Consider the following 22,706-nt stretch of genomic DNA (forward strand, 5'->3'; position numbering starts at 1 on the left):
GCGGTAGTCATGCCCGCCGCTATTGGTCTCTACCTTTAGCGACAGGCAAAAGGCGCCGCTATAGACAGTCAACCGAAATAAATTAATTGTACTTTTTAACCTTTAGCAGCGGTTTTTGACCGCCGCTATAGGTGTTTTTTTTTTCACAGTGGGTTTTAAAACCGCAGTTTGCTAATAAATAAATAATTCACAAGCCTGTTACAAAGAACCTGTAATAGTTTTAATTCTCCTAACATAATACCACAAATGTAACTAATTAACAACACCACAAATGTCTTGAAACTAACGTAATATTAACATAGAAATATATTATCAAATATATAACATTGTATATAACCATCATCTTAAAATTAACAAAAAAAAAGATGTGGTCATTTGAATAAAACAACCGCTGAAATTAATCTAATACTATAATCAAAGTTTCAAGGTGTTTAAAAATATCCTTCAAGACTTGAAAAAATGCGGTTCTTCTTCTATAGTTCTTTGTACACAAAAAAGTCTAAGAACTCCAAGATAAAACTTATAAGCTTCTTGGTTGATGAGATGCGGCTAATGATTTGGGGAGAGCTGGAGATTGTTCGATCAGAGGAGCATCCTACATACAAAGTATGATTACTTAATAAGTGCGTATAAATGAAATAGAATGACAAGAAAATATTACCAAGGTAAAAAATGGGAACAAGTTAAATGAAGAGATGTTTCTTGATCTTTTAGATTGACCATTATAGTTTGTCTTGATCTTTTATGGGAGGACCACCTCTCTTTGCAGCTTCCTAGTTTTGAAAATTTGAAATTACAAAGCAGAGGCATAACAAGAAAGAATATCTTTACACTAATTAATATCTAATTAATATCTTTACACTTTATGTCAATATATAAGATTGATAAGTTGCCTAATTGTCAAGATGATATGATGCCACTAAAAAGAAAGAAAGAAAAATTACATTATGATTATTGTTTCATATAATACGATATCACTTTAAAATTTCGTTATCTTTCAACTTTTTGATGGTAGAACAATAAATTCTCCATTGGGAATCTTGTAAAGGAGAATCTTAAAACCCAGAATGATGCAAAAATTATGCACACAAAGCTAGTGTCCCCCTCACCATAACCAAAGGCAACAGTGCCAAAATTGTTGGTGCTACTTTGCCACAACAACCAGTAACCCTCAAGAGAAAATTGGCATTCTACAAGCAACTCATCACATGAACCTCTCCAAAAAAAAAAAAAAAAAAAAAGAAGTCATATCAATCCACTAGGTATGCTATAATATAACAAAGGAACTAAACATAAAGGCCTCAACTCAGTAAGAATAACATTTCCACGATAAAATGGAGTTTGCTATGTAATCCAACAATCAAATTACCCCACAATAAAAAGAAATGCGTATTGGCTAACATCAAATTGAAATATATCAATTTAAAAATGTGATTTCATGAAAACACAAACCAAGAGTTAACATACATTTCATTTACACAATTTCACTTTCATTTAAGAAACAAATCATCTTTAATAATTCACTTTTAGCTATGTTCCTAATCAAACAATGAATTTAAATGCATAGAGAAGTTATCAATACATTTGGTAACTATAACATCATTACTAGCAATATTCTTTAGGAATGGACATCTCTTTAAATATGCAATTCCATTTTAGCGTTCCACATATAAAAAAGATAGAGAGAAGCCCTTAAAATGAATTAAAACTCAAAAAAAAAAAAAAAAAAAAAAAAAAAAAAAAAAAAAAAAAAAACTCAACAACAATCATCTAATATTACACAAAACAGTCAACACTCCTAATATCAGTTAAAACCACCTTATTACTCCATGCAAGCCACCTGCTTGTCCCAATTCAACAACCCACCACAAACACAGAGAGAGAGAGAGAGAGAGAGAACCTTAAGTCTTTCACCAAATTCACTTGCTTTGATTACACGAACTTATAGTGCCTCTTCTTTTTGCAATCTGCCAACAAGAAAAGAATATATATAAACCTAAGTTAATCTTCAAACAAGACTCACTTCAAAGCAATTCAGCTGAGAGTGAGTCACAAAGGAAGCATATCTAGAAACAACACACAAGTTTGTGTTATGCAAGATGAAATATAAAACAGCTTCAACTACAAACTCATGAGTGCAAACAGAATAATATATATATATATATATATATAATTTTATTGAAAGGAGACAAGGCGTTACAAACAGAAGCACACCCAACTTACCTGGAGTCTGGTCTTAACAGCACACAATGGATTTGTTGTGATGGAAGTGGTAGCCCTAGCACCCACAGCAGCTAGTATATTTGCACCAAAATGATAAATAAATAAATAAAAGAATTTGGTATGAAATTACAGCATAATCTCTTTGAATGAAATTACTAATTATCTCATTAATAGCATCCAAAATGAAATTACAGCATAAGGACATGCAGTGTTACTTGTATTTCTCTTTATATTCCTTGTATTCTTTCAATTTCTAATAATGAACTGAATGTTACAGATTGACATGCAGTGTTACTTGTATTTCTCTTTATAAACCCTTTTACATTTTTCTCATCCTTTTTTTTCCAATTTCAAAGTTGAAAGTTGAAAGAGCCAGCTCTTGGGGTATTATGAGAGAAATATTAGGCTTACCCATGAAAGAAGGTACTTTCTTGTTGCTGTTTCTCTCTCTTTCCCTCTTCAAACATAAATAATAGCAGTCAAAGTGTCAATCTTTACTACAAAAGCCAAACCACCGCCTTCTTCCTATGCTGGTTTGCAGAGTCTAGCAGCAGCAGCTGGAGCAGAGAAGAACCATTCAATCGCTTCACTGCTGTTGCTTTGTTTCTTGGGGTCAGGGCTATTAAGTGAGCAGTGAAGAAGCTGAAAGCTAGTTACCTAAGCACTCTCTCTCTCTAGATTCTCTCTCTTTCTAAACACTACCTCACACAGACACACACTCTCTCCTCTCTTTCTCCTTTGAAAGTATAAAAACAAAAGACCAGTAAGAGTGGCAGTGAGTGAGAGAAGTGTTGGTGTGTTGTGATGTATTGTGTATATTGTACTGATTTTGTGTTGTTTAATTTGAGTTTGGTGCTTTGAGTGGATCCAGATCTGTACTTCAAATACTGCACGTTCACTTGACCCTAACCTCTGACACTCTTTTATTTAAAAAAACTCTATACTATACTATATTATGCATTTTTTTTTTTTTTTTTGCTTCTTCTATCTTTTCCCAAGCCAATTTGTAAGAAAATTCCACTCTCAACCATGTGTTTGTGTACCACACGCACCAATGAGAATCAAGGTGAAGGTTTGGGACCCATAATACAGAATCACAATGTTTTGTGATTGGAGGAAGTTTCACTCGCTCATATTATAGTCCTTGGCTGGATTGGCTCATCATGTGTTGTTGAGGGAGAGAGTCAATGCCTCCCAATCAAATTCTCTCTCAAAAAAAGGAAGAAAAAAAAAAGAGAATTCTATTTGGTTTCTTTCTTAAAGGGGAAAAGATTTATAAAAATTTGTTTCTCCATCTAAACGAGCACTAATAAATAAAAAACCTAAATAAAGAAGAATGAAATATATTAAAAACATATAAATTATGCATACAACTAATAGTAACAGCATTTTCAATGCATTTTAGAAAAAAAACTAAGACCTACGCTTATCCCAATTCCCAAACCCTCCCCAATAGAAAACTAGTTTAAAGCTCAACTACATCAACCTTCATGATTAGGAAGCTAAAATTTGAAGCTTTTATTGAAAAAACTATACAATTCACTAATCATGCTTTATAAATCTACCACTTTAAAGCATTGTTTAACGCAATTTGTCAAACACTCAAAAGCCAAAAAAGCTAGAGAGCTTCTCAGTTAAAAAGAGGTTAACTTTTTAGAAAAACATTCCAAAAAAATCAGTGAATAGAAAAATCCAAAAAAATAAAACCACTGTGAATGATCCAAATGCACAATACCAATAGCAGCAAAACAAAAAACAAAAAGTTAAAAAGAGTAAGCTTTTAAACTAGTGAATCCTGGACAAACTTCCACATGTTAGATACATTTCAACCTGACGGAACCTAAAATTTGCCAATCGAGGATCTCCAGCACCAACACATGTGCAACAGATGACAACAACACTTTGAGAAATCTCCCTTTCAGTTGCCCGCTTCAGTGCTTTATATTTTTTCTCATCACTGCTAGACAATTCTCTTGTACACATTAGGAGAAAGAAATAAGAAAAAACCAACTTCAAACTCAAAGATGCAGTTTTTATTTGACACTGATTAGGCACGGGAAATTCAAGAAGGATCTACGTTACTAGGTAAAAGATTAAAAAAAAATGATATCCAAACAAAGTGATTACTGATTATGCAGAAATGTCCAGATACCAAAGCACACTCAACAAGCTTTATTAAAGTTGGACAAAATCTTCTAAAACAATTTGGAAGTTAAGTCAAATTCATTTGTTTCCTACATTTGTTTCTGCTTAAAACAAGAAGAATAAATAAAGATCTAAAAGTTAAGTCAAACTCATTTTTTACAATTAATGAATTATAGTTGTTTATCAAGTTAGTTACAGTTGCATATGATAGTCTAGTAGCGAAAAGAGGTAGAGACATAATCTATCATTTCAATGAATTAACAATGCAATTGAAATTCATAAATAAGTTACAACTAACGAAAATTTTTTGATACACACACTCAAAGAGAGAGAGAGATTATGATTGAAAGATTAAGACCTTCAAAATTAAGGGGATGTACTACCCCTTAATTTTGGTGTCAGTATCTTCAAATTGATCTTTGTAGCCCTTATTTTTTACTTCTGTATCTTCAAATTCGGTGGCATTTATTATGGTTGTAATTTGGAGCCTATAAGAAGAGGCTCCCCCGATATTTCATAGTAGTGTATTTTGAAATAAGAAGATATTGTCTGATTTGTGTTCTATGTTTGGTGATGAGGCTCCCCAGATATTTCGTAGTAGTGTATTTTGAAATAAGAAGATATTGTCTGATTTGTGTTCTATGTTTGGTGATGATGCCAAACACCCTAAGGTGGTAAAGTCTAGGGTTTTGTTTTGTTCTTTTAATTCCTGCTATTCACCTATACATTCTACATCAACTACTTTCTAGATGAAGGAAGTAGTTCGGGAATTATTGTTCTTACAGATGGAAATTAGTACCTTTATGCCTTTTGCAGACTTCATTAAAGGAAAGGAACCAGCGAACTTTTGAGGGTGTGGATGCCTCAGCTATTCAGCTAAAATTGTAGTTCCTGAGAATTTTGTTTGAATGTTCACGAGTTTTGGGTCACAGTGAGATAAGTTCCATTGTAGATTTTATTGATTATTTTCCATTTCAATTGTAACTATCAATTTTACTTTCTTCAGGACTTCAGGCCTAAAGACACCATCATTTTTTAAAAGATAATAAAATTATTTTTAAACAAACAAAAAAACAGGACAGAGTTCCCCATATATGAGAACTAGACCTGGGTGTCACTCACACAAATAAACACAAGCCTTATCAATGCACAGTCAAGATACAAAAGGTAACACTGCACATAACAGCAATCATGTTATCCCTGCCTGACTAAAAGGCTAAACAAAAAGAGAAAGTTCCTATTCTATTTTTCAATATTTATCCACCAAAAAACTCAAAGTTCATTGCTTGACAACAGATTTATTAACCCAGTTGGTCCTTATTCTCAACAGGAAGGGATGAAGGCATATATGACCTCAGGTTCCGCTGAAAACACATATCAGTAGCTTCAAATCCCCATCAAGATAAGATGCCAAAAATAAATTTTGATATGTCAATGTAAAGTTTAAACAATACCAAACAATAACCATTATACCACGATCTCCATTTCAGCTAAGTAAAACCCCATTTCATTTTCGCACCAATTAATTATGGTAAACAAATACACATCTTGGAGGGGGCCGGCCCATGATAAGCCCACCATTATCATGTTTGTTTAGCTTATCATGGTTGTTTCTTTTATGAGCTTATGATAAGCAGAAGGTTTTGGAATCTAGTTTTATACTTTACCAAATGACAGAGATCATAGTACAACCGAAATTCTATACAAATACAGCCAGTAAGTCAGCTGCAGCACAGGATCCTCTCCATTTCATTCAAGAAAGTCCATTTCACGGTTAAAGTTTTATTTCCTTAATCTAATGGTGTACGAACTACAAATTGCAAATTTAAATGACACGACACTAGATACACCTATAGATTTGCACATTTAATATGAATCATGAAATGGATTTCAAATGGAGAGGATCCTTATACCAGCAGGACACTCCAAAATCACAATAATAGTTTTAATAATTATAAATTTGACCATTACTTCAACTCACATCTCAAGTAAAAAAAAAAAAAAGAGCAACAACCAAAAAAAATCACATATGCACAGTAAAACACACAAACATGGACAAAAGAAACAGAAAACATAATCACTTAATAAAACAAAAAAAAAGATATCAATCCCCATTGATGCAAACCAAATAAACCTATAAACTTTAATTTTTGGGACCCACAAAAATAAAAAAACTCTACTCTAACTATGCCACCAACTATAACTGCTTTGCTCATTCCTTTTTTAGTAAGTTCTTCAACCTATTGCCATAAACCAACCTAAATATACAACAAATATAACAAATTCAAACACAATCACTTTAATGCATGGCAAAAAGTAAGTCATTTAGGGAAAGTCAAACTGGCAAAGCAAAATGACAACCTCAATGAAAATCCATAAAAAGTAAGTACTTTAATTGAGAGTTCATAATACAGCTGCATGTATACAAAAATTATATAAAAAAACCCCTCAAATTCTATTGTGTTCTATAATATTATTCTAACCAACATTTTTATGTACAAATGTTATAAGGAATAGGTAGAAAAGAATAGCTAATAATCAATGGTAAAAATAGACTACAGAGGCAGTTAGATTTAACAAAGTGAAGGTTTAAAAAAGCACCTTTAGTTCCTTCACGAAGTGCCTTGGCAACACGAAAAGGAGTCTTCTTGAGACCCTCTCTATTAATATCCTCCCCTAAACCATGCAATAGAACTCTGACAGCATCTTCAATGGCTATAGTCTCTGGTTAATGGAACCCAGTTTCACTCCACAATCACCAATCCAAGGAAATAAAAACAACATAAATCAATAGTTATATAGATACCAGCTAAAAAATTGAAAGTAAAGTAGTCCACCATTTCAACATTAAACAGCAAGAACTCAGAGGTTGTTATGACATGCTCCCACCATCCCCCAAAAAAAGGACAGCAGTTTCAATTTAACAAATATAGTGCATAGATCCTTCTATAAGGAATTGTTTTGTTCTAATATTTATACAATAAGAAAGACAGAGAGAGAAGGATATTGACGCAATATATATATATATATATATATATTAATGATATGCCTAAGTGATATCACACCATTCTATACCAACATATAGTTAGTTTACCACTAGATATAATGACATAGACTTCATGCTTTCATCAGACACATAAATATGCATGAAAGAGATACGCAGATTTTCCAAGTGAATGGGCTATTCTAAATTTGAAACTACGACATAAAATTTTAGTTATTTTATTGGTAAGTTACACAAACAGCCAATGGATCTTAAAGCTAGGACCTCACCCTTCACCTTTCTCTTTTTTTTTTTAAGAGGTAATGACGCAGGACAACCAGAACAAAATTGAAAGAACGGAAAAATAAAAGATATGACCTAGGAGTCAGCACCTAGGCCTTGCTTGGAGTCAGCACCAAGCGGGGAAACCACTAGGAGTCAGCACCTAGGGTAGACCTGGAGTCAGCACCAGACCAAAGAAAGACCAAACGGCCATTGTTTTCATTCATCAAAATATCAACTGTCTCCTCAAGGAGTACAATAGGTTGTTTATAAAAGATTACTAAACTCTAGTTCTAATTGGCTAGGAAACCCTAATTGCCTTATTACAAAAATACCCTTGCTGGCTAGGAAACTCTAATTGCCTTATTACAAAAATAACCTTACTTCTAAATTAAAATACTAAAAGCCCAATAAACTACTAGGACCTAAAACATAAAAATACAATTGACTTGCAAACATAAATAATATTAAATAATAATTCTCTTTCATCTCCCGCATCAGGTAAATAATAATTCTATTGACAAAAGACTACTTCAGGTGCACTGAACACCAATAAGTATAAAGAATTACAATGAAATAGTATGTAGAAAAAGGCAAAGACTCTATAAACTCTCCAATGGAGTTACTATTAAACGTTGCTATCAATTGAGTCCCTGTGCTTTCTACGTCCTTAAAAGTACAACAATTCCGTTCCCTCCATAATGTCCACATCAAAATCTAAGCACTTAGCTCCCAACACCCAACTACTTGAGCTCAACAACACAATCATTCATTCACACAACAAAACCCAACAACATGTAAAAAAGGAAACATCAAAACACACTAAAGAAGTGAAATTTTAATTAGCAATTCTCACAACCCAATACTAGAAAAAGAGAAACAATCACAAACCCACTTCCAAATTGCATAATAAAACAAATCCCATATAGTCAAACTGCATCCACACAAACAAAAACAGCTAAAATTTTCTCAAACCGAAAAGCTTACACAAATCTCACAAACCCACTTCCAAATTGCATAATAAAACAAATCCCATATAGTCAAACTGCATCCACACAAACAAAAACAGCTAAAATTTTCTCAAACCGAAAAGCTTACACAAATCAATAGTACAAACAAATTCAATGTTATAATACCTTAAAAAATTGAAAGAAAAGTAGAGAGAGAGAGAGAGAGAGAGAGAGAGAGAGAGAGAGATACCTGAAGAAGGTATTTTTGGGATTGTGAAGAAATTGGTCTGAGGCTGAACAAACTTTTTCTCTCTATAACCCTAAAGCAAAAAATTGGAAATAAAAAAATTTGAAAGTGATTTTTAATTGATTTTGATTCGAAATCAGAGCTGCGAAAGCAGACAAGAGAAAAGAAACTTTTACTTATCTCTCGCAGCACATACAATAATGCAAGGCATCTCTTGGGATTATATTATAATCTATTCAACATTAATGAGCACAAATAATATCAAAAAAACCCTCACAAACATTAATAACAATAAGGTCCCCAATAGGACTACAAATCATAGTCACCAATCAACAATCTAAGCAACAAGTTTCCAAATACTTCTCACAAAAATTATATTGAGCTCAATAATATCATACACACCCCATAATTTACGAAAGAATAAATAACAACATCAAAATAGGCCAACCCATCATAGAATCACCACTCAACAATCTAAAAAAGCAAGCTTCCAACAGCCTCTCACAACAATTATATCGATATCGATAATATTATACACACACCAAAATTTACGAAAGAATAAATAGCAATATCAAAATAGGCCAACCCATCATAGAATCACAGATCAACAATCTAAAAAAACCAAGCTTCATATACCCTCTCACAACAATTATATATTGATTTCAATAATATTACACACCCCCCAAAATTTTATATATATTTTTATCAAACAAAAAGGGTAACTTCGGACATATATAATATATTATTATACAGCATAGTTTTGTCCACAACATGAGAACACAAACAAAAGAACACTTTTTTTATAAGATTCACACACAGAGACAAATTTATATAATATATAATATAAGAACAATATTCCAAACAACAATATAAATCATTATAAAACGCTAAAACAAAATGTGGGTTTTGTCAATCTGAGGCTAAAAGACATGACAAACATGCATATTTGTTAAGAATCATTAACAAGACATTATCGTTTCAGATCTTTAACAAAAAGAACACATGAAAAACACGAAAAACAATACATACAGAAAATTCTGGCTCTGTTTGGAAGAACACGCGAAAAGGAAAAAAATCAAACATGCAAAAATGAAATTTCTCTTTCAACTTCAAAAGAAACGCAGCTTTTAAAGCTTTTTCTATATTATCTTTGTGAAAGCTTTTCTGTTTCTTTTTTCTTTTTTTTCTTTTTTTTCTTTCAGAAAATATTCAGAGATATGGATCGGACATGAAAGTATACCTAGAGGAGCTGAGAGAGAAGCGTTTGTGGGGTTGTTTGTGGCCCTCTCTTGCTCGTTTTCTCTCTCCCTCTCACCGATTTCCCATGGGTGCGAGTCACAGTGCTTCGGCGGTCACTGTGGGTCACTTGGTCATGGTGGGTCTGGGTCGTGGGTCACAGTTTGGTGGTGGGTGAAATTTTGTGATGGCTGGATTTTGTCTTTGTGATGGTGGTTGTTTTGTGATTTGTGATTTGTGATGGTTGGGTTTTGTGATTTGGTCGTTGTTTTCTAGTGGTGGTGGCTAGTGGTGGGTTGATTTTGGGTTGGGGTTTATGGTGGTGGCAGGTGGGTGGGTGATGGTGGTGGCAGGTGGGTGGGTGATGGTGGATGGTGGTGACTGTGAGTTTGCTGGGTTGGGTTTGCTGTGGGTTGGGTTTGCTGGGTTGGCTTTTGTTTGTGATTTGGTGGTTGTGGGTTGGGTGGTGGTGGTGGGTGGTGATGGCTGTGGTTGTGGGAAGTGGTAGAGACGAGACAGTGAGGAGATTCTCGAAGTGTCTGAGAAAGAGAGAGAGTGTGTGTGTGTGGGACAAATGAAAAGGCGCTAAAAATGAAAAGGGGCAAAAAAACTGAGGGAAAATTTAGGCCAAAGTGGGGGAAATGTAAGGGTCTATTTGACCCGCCGCTATATCTAAGCTTGGGCCGCTAAAACAGGTTTGTTACGGCGGCTCATTGGCCCGCCGTAACAGTATGCCGCAAATACTAGAACTATTGCGGCGGGACAACTGGCCCGCCGCAATAGATCTATTCTACAGCGGCAGGCCCAAAACGTGCCGCAATAAACGACTTATAGCGGCAGATTTTGCACCCGCCGCAATAGGTCCGCCGCAATAGCTCATTTTTCTTGTAGTGATTGCTTCTTCCCTTGTGGACTCAAATGAGGTTGGGGAGTGTTCCTCATCAAATTCAAAAACGCTGCTGTGGAAAAGGATTTGGAGTCAAAAAGTTCCTCAAAAACTCAAAATTTTTGCTTGGCGCCTTTGTGTCAATGGCCTTCCCACTATGTTCAATTTAAGTCACAGGGGTATTCATTGTTCAAGTTTCTGCCCTCTTTGCGACATGGCTATTGAATCCACTGCCCATGCTCTCTTCCTTTGTGATCATGCTAAGCTAACCTGGACATATTGGCACAATTGTCCAGTTGATGTTCTTCACTCAGCCAGAGATCCTGTGGACATTGTTCTTGACTTTATTGATAAAGGTTCCTCAAATGACCTGGAACTTTTCTTTGCAGTGGCTTGGTCCATCTGGTGGAACCGCAATCAAGCTATTTTTGATGATTCTGGCACTCCTCCAGGGCAGGTTTGGGAGATGGCAAATAGAACTCTGGGCGAGTACAAAGCTGCTTGCACCCTCCCTGTTTTTTCTCCGCCTCCTTCCCCATCGGTTTGGCAAGCCCCTCCCCCGGGTTTCTACAAGGTTAATGTTGACGATGCTGCTTTTGATGATGATAGACCTTCTTGTATTGGTGTGGTGATTCGCGACTGTTTGGGCTCTCTCATTGCAGCGTCAAGCAAAGTCCTACAGGCGCCTTTCTCTGCAGAAACTACTGAAGCTTTGGCGCTGCAAGAAGGGGTGCTGTTTGCTTCAGTTTTAGGAATCTCCCATGTCCTTGTGGAGTCCGATGCACTCTCAGTTATTCAGGGTATTTCTGGCTGTGATACCGGCAGTGAATAGGGGCACATCATTCAGAACATCAAAGATGTCTCCTCCTCCTTCACCTAGTGCTCTTTTCAGCATTTGAAAAGGAGTGGCAACAGAGCAGCCCATGATTTAGCAAGAGCTGCCAGCTCCTTTGGTGTCTCCCGGATTTGGAAGGATATGTGTCCAAGTTTTGTGAGGCATGTAATCTTAGAGGATTGTGGCTTGTAAGTCTCTGCTGTGCTTGTTATGTCCTCTCTATTTCTCTCTGTTGTAACTCAATTTCAAATGAATGAATTTTCATATTTCCCCATCAAAAAAAAAAAAAGTGCTCAAGACTTTTGGAAGGCAACCATTATTAATTCTACCTTTGGGAATCAATTCTTTTTTTTTTTTTTTTGAAAATCCTTTGGGAATCCACTTAAATGAATAAGTTACATAATATGTCAGTAGGAAGTTTCAAACACATTCTTGCCATCTTATTTTATTAGTTTTTTTTTAAATAAAATTTTTACAGAAACATCATTTTGGTTTCTACATTTTGGTGTCACAGTTAATTTGATCTCTACATTTTGAGAGTGGTTAATTTGGTTCCTGCTATTTTTAAGTCATAATCAATTTAGTCCATACCATTAGATGATTAACATAATTTGCTAAGATGGCAAATAAAATGCACACGTGCCATAAATTAAATTAAGATATAAATAATCCTTCCACGTCAGCACGTCTATGTCGACTTCCATGTGACTCTCATGTAAACTCACTTATCATCAACACTCTCACTCACTGTTAAACACGATTGAATTCAAAATACTCAAATTAAAATCCCAAATCTGTAACCCACGATGAACATGAACTCCTTATTCTTCACCGCCAAAATCTTTTCTGAAATTTAATTTAGGTATTTTTGAAGTGGGATTACTCCTGGTCCCTTTGGTTTCACAGAGGACACATATTGTCGACCGACCTCATTTACGTCATCCCATGTCTTGCTTAGTTAGACTGTCGAAGTTGCTTGCCCGTGTTAAACTCTGACCATGTTAGCAAAATTGTCAAGTTGCTTACGTCAAGATATTTTTATATGACGGTGCTATGATTTTTGTTGCTTAGATGTACTATATTTTTTCATATGACGGTGCAAAGAAGCCTCTTTCATTGTTCGAAGGGGCAGGTGCGTTGGAAGAACCATTTGTTATTAAACTTTGCCTTGCCCCCTTATTTTGTGAAGTGGGGAAACAAGATAGGGAAGTCATAATCGAACGCGGTTTAAGCTAAGTGGAAAACAGACGTTTTTATTGGTCTTTTTGTTCCGTATGTGCAAAGGGAATATACATGTCAACAAAGTATTTGGTCATGGTAATGAGTTTTTTTTTTTTTTGGAGAATCAAAAAAAAAAAAAAAAAAAACTAACAGTGAGTGAAGGAGGAGTTCATGTTCATTGTGGGTTAGGGATTTGGAATTTTAATTTAGGTATTTTGAATTCAATTGTGTTTGATAGTGAGTGAGAGTGTTGATGATAAGTGAGTCATGTGAGAGTCACATGGAAGTTGATGTGAATGTGCTGACATGGAAGGCTGTTTATATTTTAATTTAATTTATGCCACGCGTGCATTCCGTCTACTACCTTAGCAGATTCTGTTAGTTATCTAATGGTAGGGACTAAATTGACTGTGACCTGAAAATAGCAGGGACCAAATTGATCGCTCCCAAAATATAGGGACTGAAATGGTGTTTCCGCCTAAAATGTTTGTAGTATTTTCAACATTTTTCTTGTATTTATATCTATATGAGAAATGTTATGTCTACAATATTTTTATAATAAATACTAAATGTAAGGTTGTTACTGGACATTATCAATTAGCAAAAATGTAATTTTAATGTTGTATTCAAATTAGAACGAGTAATAATTTGTCACTTAAGATTTATTATGAAAGTGTAATGAAAATATTATGGACATAACAATCCTCTATTTATATAACTGAAAATTGACAAAGTTTAGCTCAAAATTGGTTTGAACCTATTTAAAATTTGTACTATATATTTAAACAAATCATATGACTCATTTAAAAGTCACGTGACTAAAATTACATATAAATGATTTCTTTAATTGTTACATAGTGGGTTGGAAGAAGACAATCTCAAACTAGTTAGAAGCTAAATTTTTTTTTATTGAAAATTAATAGTTACTTTTACAATAGAGTGACACCCTCTCGCATGAATGGTAGATCCATCACAAACTTAAAAATATTCAGTTTTTGGGGTAAGTAGTCAAGCTAAGTCAATCTTAATCTAAAACACACATTTTCAAATCAAGACCTAAAAGAAGCCTATATTCTTTATGGAATAGGTTTCTCATCTATCTAATTATTAAATTACAAATCAAGCTCTAAGTATACTAATTACTGGAACTGATCTTGATCAAAAGTTTCTACTCACTGGCTCACCAAATGACCAAACCAAAATAAAATGGATAGAAATTGTACTTCATGCACTACACAATTACGTGATAAAGGTTTTTTTTCTTTTTTCTTTTTAAAATAAAACTTCAAAAAATTTTGAATTATATTTTAAGGTTATTCCCCCCTTAATCCTTTGTTCTATTAATAAAATGTTGATAGTAACAGGTTACATTACCACAATATACAGAATTTGTGAATGCTACAATTTGAATTCAAAAATTATATTTATTTCACTAATACACTAAACTATAGGTAAAAATTTCTTCTATTGTTTTTTGGTTTGTTAATTAGTTAATTTTTTTAAAAACATTTTAAAAACAAACTCTTCCACATTTTTAGTATTCAAAATTAGGGGTGTCATTTCAACAATACAACACCTAAAAGATTTAAAATTGATCCACCTAAGTGAGATAGGGGTATTAAAGCAACATGCTAAGAAGTGAAAATAGTACTCTCCTTACATGTTTAGAGCCGACATATTGTATAGAAAGGTACTAAGTTCACAACATTCTCCACAACACTTCACAACAAATTATAAATGGTAAATTGTTATTGGTTCTAATTTAAATTTCATAACTTAAATTACTTTTTTGCTCCATTCAAATAATTATTAAATAAAGTATTGGTTATAATTTTTTTTAAATATATTATTAAAAGTATATTATAGTACGCTCATAAAGTTTACATAGTAGATTGAAAAAAATTTCTCCAAATTGATATGATGGAAAATCTCTTACCTTATTATATATGAGAAAGAAGATATAAAGCTCCAAAACAATTGAAGCATACCAATAAAGACAGCTTCATCTTACCAAATCTAGTTTTCTCTCTAATATTCTTCATCTTATTATTATTATTATTTTTTACTATTTTTTTAAATTTTAGTTTTATTGTCATTTAAGTTAATATGTGTAGGGATAAGGGCCCAAGTTTATATATTGGACATTGGGCCTTGGCCGAGAGCGTTGGTTGGTCCGAGGATGGATAAACAGTAATGAGGGCGTCAAGCTCAAAATCCCACAAGTAAGATGCAAGCAGAAAGACTAGGAAGGTGGTCTGAGGAGAAGTATCTTCTCGGATGAACATAGTACAGATCAAAGGAATACTCTGTCGTTCAGAGTGGCCCTCCAAGAGGTCCTGCTGATAGGGATGTCTATTACAAACGCGCAAAAGGGATGGAGGCTTAGGGGTATCTAAGGAAAAGCTGTTGCCATCGCATTGAATGCCCTACGGCTAACTTTCTAGCCACATTTATGTGGAGAAGACCTCTGAACAGTGCTGTCTAGGCTAACCCAACTCACAGAAGGTCAGGGTGGTGTCTGATGGGACAAGCACTCAAGTAATAGCTTGGATGATTAACAAATGGAGGGCCAAGATCAATCAAGGGGAGATATATAACATAAGGCACCCTAGAGGAAAGGGGGATCGAAGAAACAAGAAGGGAAAAAGACGGTATCACCAAGAATTGATCCTGTAATCCAACATGAGAGAGATATATAAGAACTGATCTCCTCTGACTTTTCCAAGAACGATTTTCTCTAATATAGACTTGTTTATTTTAATTCTCTTGCCATCTGAATCTACTTTGGTATTCATTTGATTCATCAAAGCCTAATTTTTCCAAGCCATTCTCTACAAAATTTATTGTTTTAGGCCTTTTTGGGCCTGAATCCACCAACCTTTGGGCTAAGGATCCAAACCAGGTCTCTACAATAGGTTTTCTTTCTCTCTCTCAAAAAAAAAATATAATAATAATAATAATAGGCATTTTAATGCGAGCATACAGACACCCGCTTAATTTTCTAGTTATTGATATGTAATTTAAATATTGGTGTTTTGGAATTGGTCAAAGTAGAGGTTTTGTTCGTATTTGGAGGGTCACAAAACTGAGGCATTGGCTAGATGGGTAATGTTTAATTTTTTTGGGTACCAATTTAACTTATTGGGTTTTTTTTTTTATTAATTTTTTATACCAAATTAAAATTATTTTTTTGGATTTTGGAGGTGTTATAAATGTTTAATGTCTATTTTTCCCTTCCTATAAGGAGCTTCAGCCTTTAGTTAGTCCGGTTCCAACAAAGCCATTGTCTCTGGTTCTTAATTGTTTATGTTTTCTAATTTTTTATTATTTAAATTTCTTCTTTTGCTTTTTCTCAATTGGTGATTTGACCGTACATGATTGGTGTACCCTACTTGATTCCAAACAGTCACATAAAGTTACATATAAAGATACAAAAAATGAAGCACGCCAACCTCGACAGCATTATTGGTGCTTATCGTATAATTAAAGTAAGAATAATACAAAAACTTTTAGGCGAAACTATAATATCGGTCTCTCAAGTTTATCATGTATGCGTAATTGATCCCTCAAGTTTTAACTGAGCACAATTGGTCTCTCAAGTTTATAAAATGAGTTGTATTAGTCCTTTTACTAACTGCTGTTAGTGATGTTACTTACGTGGCTAACGGAAAAATGACTTGACATTTTTTTAAATGACGTAGCATTTTTTAAATTAAAAAATTACAATAACTAATTTCCATGTAAGATTTTAGTGACCCAGTTGAAATCAAATTGTAAATTAGAACCCGGTTACAAAGTAAACCCTTTTTTTTTGTCTAATTTTGGTTTAACACAAACGCACGACAGCGCCAGGCAGAGAAAGGGGAAGGAGAGATTGACGCTAGCCTACGCGACGCCGCCTCCCTCTGACCTGTCGCCGGTGGAGACCCAAGCCCTAGCCACCACCGGCGATAGCCAAGCCTTAGTCACTGCCGGCGATAGCCCAAGCCTTAGTCACCGCCGGCGAAAGCCACTGAGCTGCGTCCCTTCTTCCCTCGCACAACCACTGACCCGCCTCCCTCCTCCCATCTCAGGTATTACACTTTTTCCTATGGTATCTCACCTCAATTTAGGTTCGTGTATGATTTAGATCCAAAGTTTTTGGGATAATTTGCATCATAGTTTGGTGACCATAAGATTCGGACTTGGTGAATTTAACAACAACGTTGTCAGTGCTCCAATAGATTTAGATGGATTAAAGTCAAAACAAATGCTCAAGGATTGTTTGTTTTTACTAGTTTCACTACTGGTCGTAAAAGTCCTCTTATGTTTCTTTTCTTTTAGTAAGTGTTTATTTCATTTTCAAATTTTTTATGTTATTTTTTTATTTTTTTATCTTGGTTTGACTGCGTGAGGCCTATTCCTTATGTTATCTTTGGCGCTGTTTCTTTGAGTCAGGAGTTGAATGAACCTGTGCTTTCATTCCGTAAGTCTTTTGTCTTCAGCTGAAAGTTTTCGAAGGCCTCAGACACTGCTTCCACCTGTATGTAACATTCGCATATAATTCATGGTCATAGAGAAATATCCTAACCATATAAATGACTTAGCAAAATCAATGTCTTTATTTTCCACAAACCAATTCAGGCTTCTTAGAGTACACCCTCACTATCATATCTTGGTAAAATGCAGGCAACAAGTGGCTGATGTGATCATCTTGGATTGAGAATACCTTATCACTGTCATAATCCTGAAAAAGTCAAGCTGTAAATTCTCACAATGGGCAAGTAATATCATGTCCTCTAAAGAAAAAACCGTTCATGAATTATTAGTCTAACCAATTCAGCTTCATGAAGGATTAATATTTAAAAGCAGTGCCTTTAAATTTGTTATTTGTGTTAAAAATTGTAAATTTGTTATTTGTGTATGATTATCCAAATGTTACCAGTTGTGAATATTAACACAGGTTTGGCATTGAATTCTCTACTTTTATTTAGATATTGCCAACTTGATCTAGATGTTCTGATATGATATCTTACTTTGGATTATTGAAGATTTGTCATTTTCAACCATAAATATATTCCCTTATTGGTTTTTTTGATTGTTGTCATAGAATGTTCACCGACTCCTGTAGGAGGCTTAGGATCATGAAGGGCTCAGAGGCAATTGGGCTAGGTATGTGTTATTATAATATATTCAGAGTGATAATTTGTCAGCTTAATATATAGTGTGATTGAACATCATGGACTTGTTGTCAGCGTAATTGTCGATTTTTGTCTCTGTTGTGAAAATGTACATTCAAAATGATCTACGAAATATGCTTTAATTGCAGCTCCAAGGGCCATGGAGAAGTGTAAGAACCGTAACTAAAGTGGAAGTATCAACAAAGACCAAAGGGAGGTGTTTCCTGGGTATCAAAAGCTTTGAAGGATTTTGAAGTTTGGTATTCTATTTTAGAAACCTATGTGTTTTTGATATGTATTAGCTTTTGTGTAGTTAAGAGACTGGAAAATTTTCATGTAAGGTAGAAGATTTTTAACTAGAGACATGGATTATTATATAATTTCATTTGTTTTTATATATGTATCTCTGAACTCAAAAGTGATGTGTAAATGGATTGCTTGATATTTGTAATTTCACTCACTTTTTATGGAAAATTAGAGATGCTAAAATATTTAGTACCCTTATCACAATGAAAATTTCAGAAAATTATGCAAATTGAACTTACCAGTTTCATCTCTCTCTGGTATTCAAGAATCCTTTCTATGGTGACATTTTTCAACATTGTAACTAAAAATCCCTGCTTTACAGCAGAGGTGGAATCTACAGATATTGCAATTTTTCTATAGTCCATGACATTTTCAAAAGGCAATTCTATATTTTTGCCACTAACTATTACTGGGACACACATGCTAACTACAGCATCAAAAAGCTGACATGATGCTAGCGTGGAACCAACAGGATCTAAGCAGAACTTTGATGAGTGAATCCCTTGTGAAGCTAAATGTTGATTAGTTTGTGATGGTGCTCCATGTTTCATTATGCCATCTTCTTCATTTTCAAGTACTTGAAAAAGCAACTCACGGACTTCTCCTACTGACAAATGCAGAATCCATGGCTTATACAACTTTTTTTTAACCTTTTCTCTGCTACCCCCTCCCCCCTCTTTTGTTCATTTCATTAATTGAATTTAATCTGCTTATTGTATTTTATTTTTGCAAGTAGAATTGCTTTATTGAAATAAAAACACGTTATGTTCACAATGATGAACACAGGATTAAGAAAAATTACACAATAAAACTAAGAGAATTGTGAAACTCTAAAATAGAGGTACAACGTGTAAAACCCCAAATTTGTTGATTAAAGCAAAGTTCAATCCAGTAGGACCAACACCACTTGCACCAGCCTCACTTTGGCCAACACCATTAGGATCAACCCCACTACCATCAACCCTACTAGGACTAACCCCACATGCACTAGCCTTTCCCTTTCTCCCCTCTTTGAGTTTCACCTGCTTTTCTTTTCTAAGACACAAGGTCTCATCAGGTAAGCCTTTTACTTTGGAGGCTATTTCATCACTGCTAATATACTGTGCAAACATATCATCATCATCACTTTCACTGCATCCAAAATGAACCCTATGAGCACTATCCTCTTCACTAACAGCCCCATCTACTTTGTCTCCCTTATTAAAATTATCCTCGTTATCACCACCTCCCTTATCTCCCTTATTACCAATAGCATTCTCATAATCATCTAAGAATATAACATACACTTCCACTTCATTATAACCTCTAATACACTTCACCATGTTCATTACATCAACATCATTCTCCAAAGGTTTTAAACCACCTGCAAATGGCATAGTAGGCACTCTGTACATAAATACATCATTTTCACCATACCCAAAATTTTTGGCCTTATTTCATATCTCGACAAGTGACATTTCATCGGAATTATTGTCTTCGTATATCTTTACCTCCCCTCCTTCGTATCTATATGGATTATTCCTAATCTTCCCCCAATAGTAAAGAGCGATTGTGAAGTCAAAGTCGTCCATTCCTACAAAAAGAGCAAGGAATTTACTGTTAAAAAGTGACATTGTAAAGGGCTGAATTATTATTTTTAAACAATAAACAGAATTTAAACAATAAACAATATGTGGTCCTTCTCCTTTGTGCAGTATTAACTCACTAATAGACACAGCCATCCGTGCTATGATGAATGGGAGTTTCTCTTCGGCAAGCTTTGGTCACATTCTTGCTGACATCAAGGTCCTTTCCTCTCATTTCAGACATTTAGTTTTTAGGCATACTCGCAGGCAGGGAAACAAGGTAGCTCATAGCTTAGCAAGAGCTGCATGTAATTTCTCTCCTTTTTGTACATGGATCGAAGAAGTCCCTGATGTCTCTAATGTAGCCTATATGGATGAAATTTTAATGAATTCTTAGCTCCCCCCCTCTTTTGCAGGGGGCGGTTTCTCAAAAAAAAAAAAAACTCACTAATAGACACAAAGGGTCCACCACTACATGGTTAGGATATTTCTCTATGACCATGAATTATATGCAAATGTTACATACAGGTGGAAGCAGTGTCTGAGGCCTTCGAAAACTTTCAGCTGAAGACAGAAGACTTACGGAATGAAAGCACAGGTTCATTCAACTCCTGACTCAAAGAAACAGCGCCAGAGATAACATAAGGAATAGGCCTCACGCAGCCAAACCAAGATAAAAAAATAAAAAAATAAAAAAATAACATAAAAAATTTGAAAATGAAATAAACACTTACTAAAAGAAAAGAAACATAAGAGGACTTCTACGACCAGTAGTGAAACTAGTAAAAACAAACAATCCTTGAGCATTTGTTTTGACTTTAATCCATCTAAATCTATTGGAGCACTGACAACGTTGTTGTTAAATTCACCAAGTCCGAATCTTATGGTCACCAAACTATGATGCAAATTATCCCAAAAACTTTGGATCTAAATCATACACGAACCTAAATTGAGGTGAGATACCATAGGAAAAAGTGTAATACCTGAGATGGGAGGAGGGAGGCGGGTCAATGGTTGTGCGAGGGAAGAAGGGACACGGCTCAATGGCTTTCGCCGGTGGTGACTAAGGCTTGGGCTATCGCCGGTGGTGACTAAGGCTTGGCTATCGCCGGTGGTGGCTAGGGCTTGGGTCTCCACCGGCGACAGGTCAGAGGGAGGCGGCGTCGCGTAGGCTAGCGTCAATCTCTCCTTCCCCTTTCTCTGCCTGGCGCCGTCGTGCGTTTGTGTTAAACCAAAATTAGACTAAAAAAAAAGGGTTTACTTTGTAACCGGGTTCTAATTTACTATTTGATTTCAACTGGGTCACTAAAATCTTACATGGAAATTAGTTATTGTAATTTTTTAATTTAAAAAATGCCATGTCATTTAAAAAAATACCAAGTCATTTTTTCGTTAGCCACGTAAGTAACATCACTAACGGCAGTTAGTAAAAGGTCTGAAACAACTCATTTTATAAACTTGAGGGACCAATTGCGCTCAGTTAAAACTTGAGGGACCAATTGCGCACACAGGGTAAACTTGAGGGACCAATATTGTAGTTTCGCCAAACTTTTAACTACTTTATTGGTAACTTTATTAGTGCTCGTGACTTTTGGAAGGCAACTATTATTAATTCCACCTTTGGGAATCAACTTAAATGAATAAGTTACATAATAAAATGTCAGTAGGAAGTTTTAAACACATTCTTGCCACCTTATTTTATTATTTTTTTAATAAAATTTTTGTAATATTTTCAGTATTTTTCTTGTATCTATATCTATATATATATATATATATCTATATCTATATGAGAAATATTATGTCTACAGTATTTTCACAATAAATACTAGATGTTAGATTGTTACTGGACATTATTAATGGATAAAAAATAATAATAATTTTAATGTTGTATCCAAATTAGAACTAGTAACAATTTGTCACTTAAGATTTATTGTGAGTGTCATGAAAATGTTATGGACGTAACAATCCTCTATTTATATAATTGAAAATTGACAAAGTTTAGCTCAAAATTGGTTTTGATCTATTTAAATTTTTATTATATATTTAAACAAACCATATAATTTGTCTAAAAACTTATGTGACTAAAATTACATATGAATGATCTTTTCAATTGTTATATAGTGGGTTGGAAGAAGACAACCTCAAACTAGTTAGAAGCTAATTTTTTTTTTAATTGAAAATTATTAGTTACTTCTATAGTAGAGTGACACCTTTTCACATGAACTGTAGAACCATCATGAACTTAAACTAAAACACACATTTTCAAATCAAGACCTAAGAAGCGTGTATTCTTTATGGTGTAGGTTTCTCATCTTTCTAATTATTAAATTACAAACCAACTAACCAAGCTCTAAGTATCCTAATGACTGGAACTGATAAGGATAAAACCTAAGGCAGACGGATCCAATCAACAGGGTTAGTCATAAGCAACAGTGTTACCAAAAGAGATAGACTAGATGGCCTAACAATCAAAGTACTGGTGAAAGGGAGTGCATCTCGTGATCTCGGACGGAAGGGCAGATAGATGAATAGATTCTTCGTAGGGGACGGATTCCAATGAGATGGACGGACACAAGGCAGACGATAGTAAAGCCACGTGGCACCTACGTGGCCTAAGTAGTCTCCAAGAAACCTAATATGGAAATGTCTTGCATCTCACGCTCCACTG

General features: G+C 34.6%; 1 protein-coding gene and 3 long non-coding RNA genes across 8 annotated transcripts; 2 read left to right on the top strand and 2 right to left on the bottom strand.

The window, feature by feature from the left end:
- Nucleotides 1-298: 298 nt before the first annotated feature.
- On the bottom strand, nt 299-10,410 carry LOC115977337. Of its 4 annotated transcripts, XR_004088528.1 has the most exons (8): nt 10,071-10,410; nt 8,834-8,903; nt 6,970-7,115; nt 2,635-4,195; nt 2,224-2,294; nt 1,901-1,967; nt 1,110-1,216; nt 368-595 (listed from the first exon to the last, which is right to left on the bottom strand). It is a non-coding gene; the product is annotated as an uncharacterized LOC115977337 (long non-coding RNA). The 4 variants fall into 4 exon arrangements; XR_004088526.1 differs by lacking the exon at nt 1,110-1,216 and having other exon boundaries at nt 2,635-2,780; XR_004088525.1 differs by lacking the exon at nt 1,110-1,216.
- LOC115977338 lies at nt 7,111-8,491 on the top strand. Its single transcript, XR_004088529.1, has 2 exons — nt 7,111-7,671; nt 8,135-8,491. It is a non-coding gene; the product is annotated as an uncharacterized LOC115977338 (long non-coding RNA).
- Nucleotides 10,411-16,813: 6,403 nt separating the features above from the next.
- On the top strand, nt 16,814-18,626 carry LOC115959527. Of its 2 annotated transcripts, XR_004084906.1 has the most exons (5): nt 16,814-17,081; nt 17,446-17,530; nt 17,677-17,771; nt 18,098-18,159; nt 18,317-18,626. It is a non-coding gene; the product is annotated as an uncharacterized LOC115959527 (long non-coding RNA). The 2 variants fall into 2 exon arrangements; XR_004084910.1 differs by lacking the exon at nt 17,677-17,771 and having other exon boundaries at nt 16,816-17,081.
- A 677-nt stretch (nt 18,627-19,303) lies between these two features.
- LOC115973897 lies at nt 19,304-21,293 on the bottom strand. The gene is made up of 3 exons (XM_031094139.1): nt 21,022-21,293; nt 20,179-20,649; nt 19,304-20,046 (listed from the first exon to the last, which is right to left on the bottom strand). Exon 3 carries the CDS (start codon nt 19,865-19,867, stop codon nt 19,304-19,306), a length of 564 nt encoding a protein of 187 aa, XP_030949999.1. The 5' UTR covers nt 19,868-20,046; nt 20,179-20,649; nt 21,022-21,293.
- Between the last annotated feature and the right edge of the window lie 1,413 nt (nt 21,294-22,706).

The sequence above is a fragment of the Quercus lobata genome, chromosome 2, assembly GCF_001633185.2.
Source record: "Quercus lobata isolate SW786 chromosome 2, ValleyOak3.0 Primary Assembly, whole genome shotgun sequence".
Lineage (NCBI taxonomy): Eukaryota > Viridiplantae > Streptophyta > Magnoliopsida > Fagales > Fagaceae > Quercus > Quercus lobata.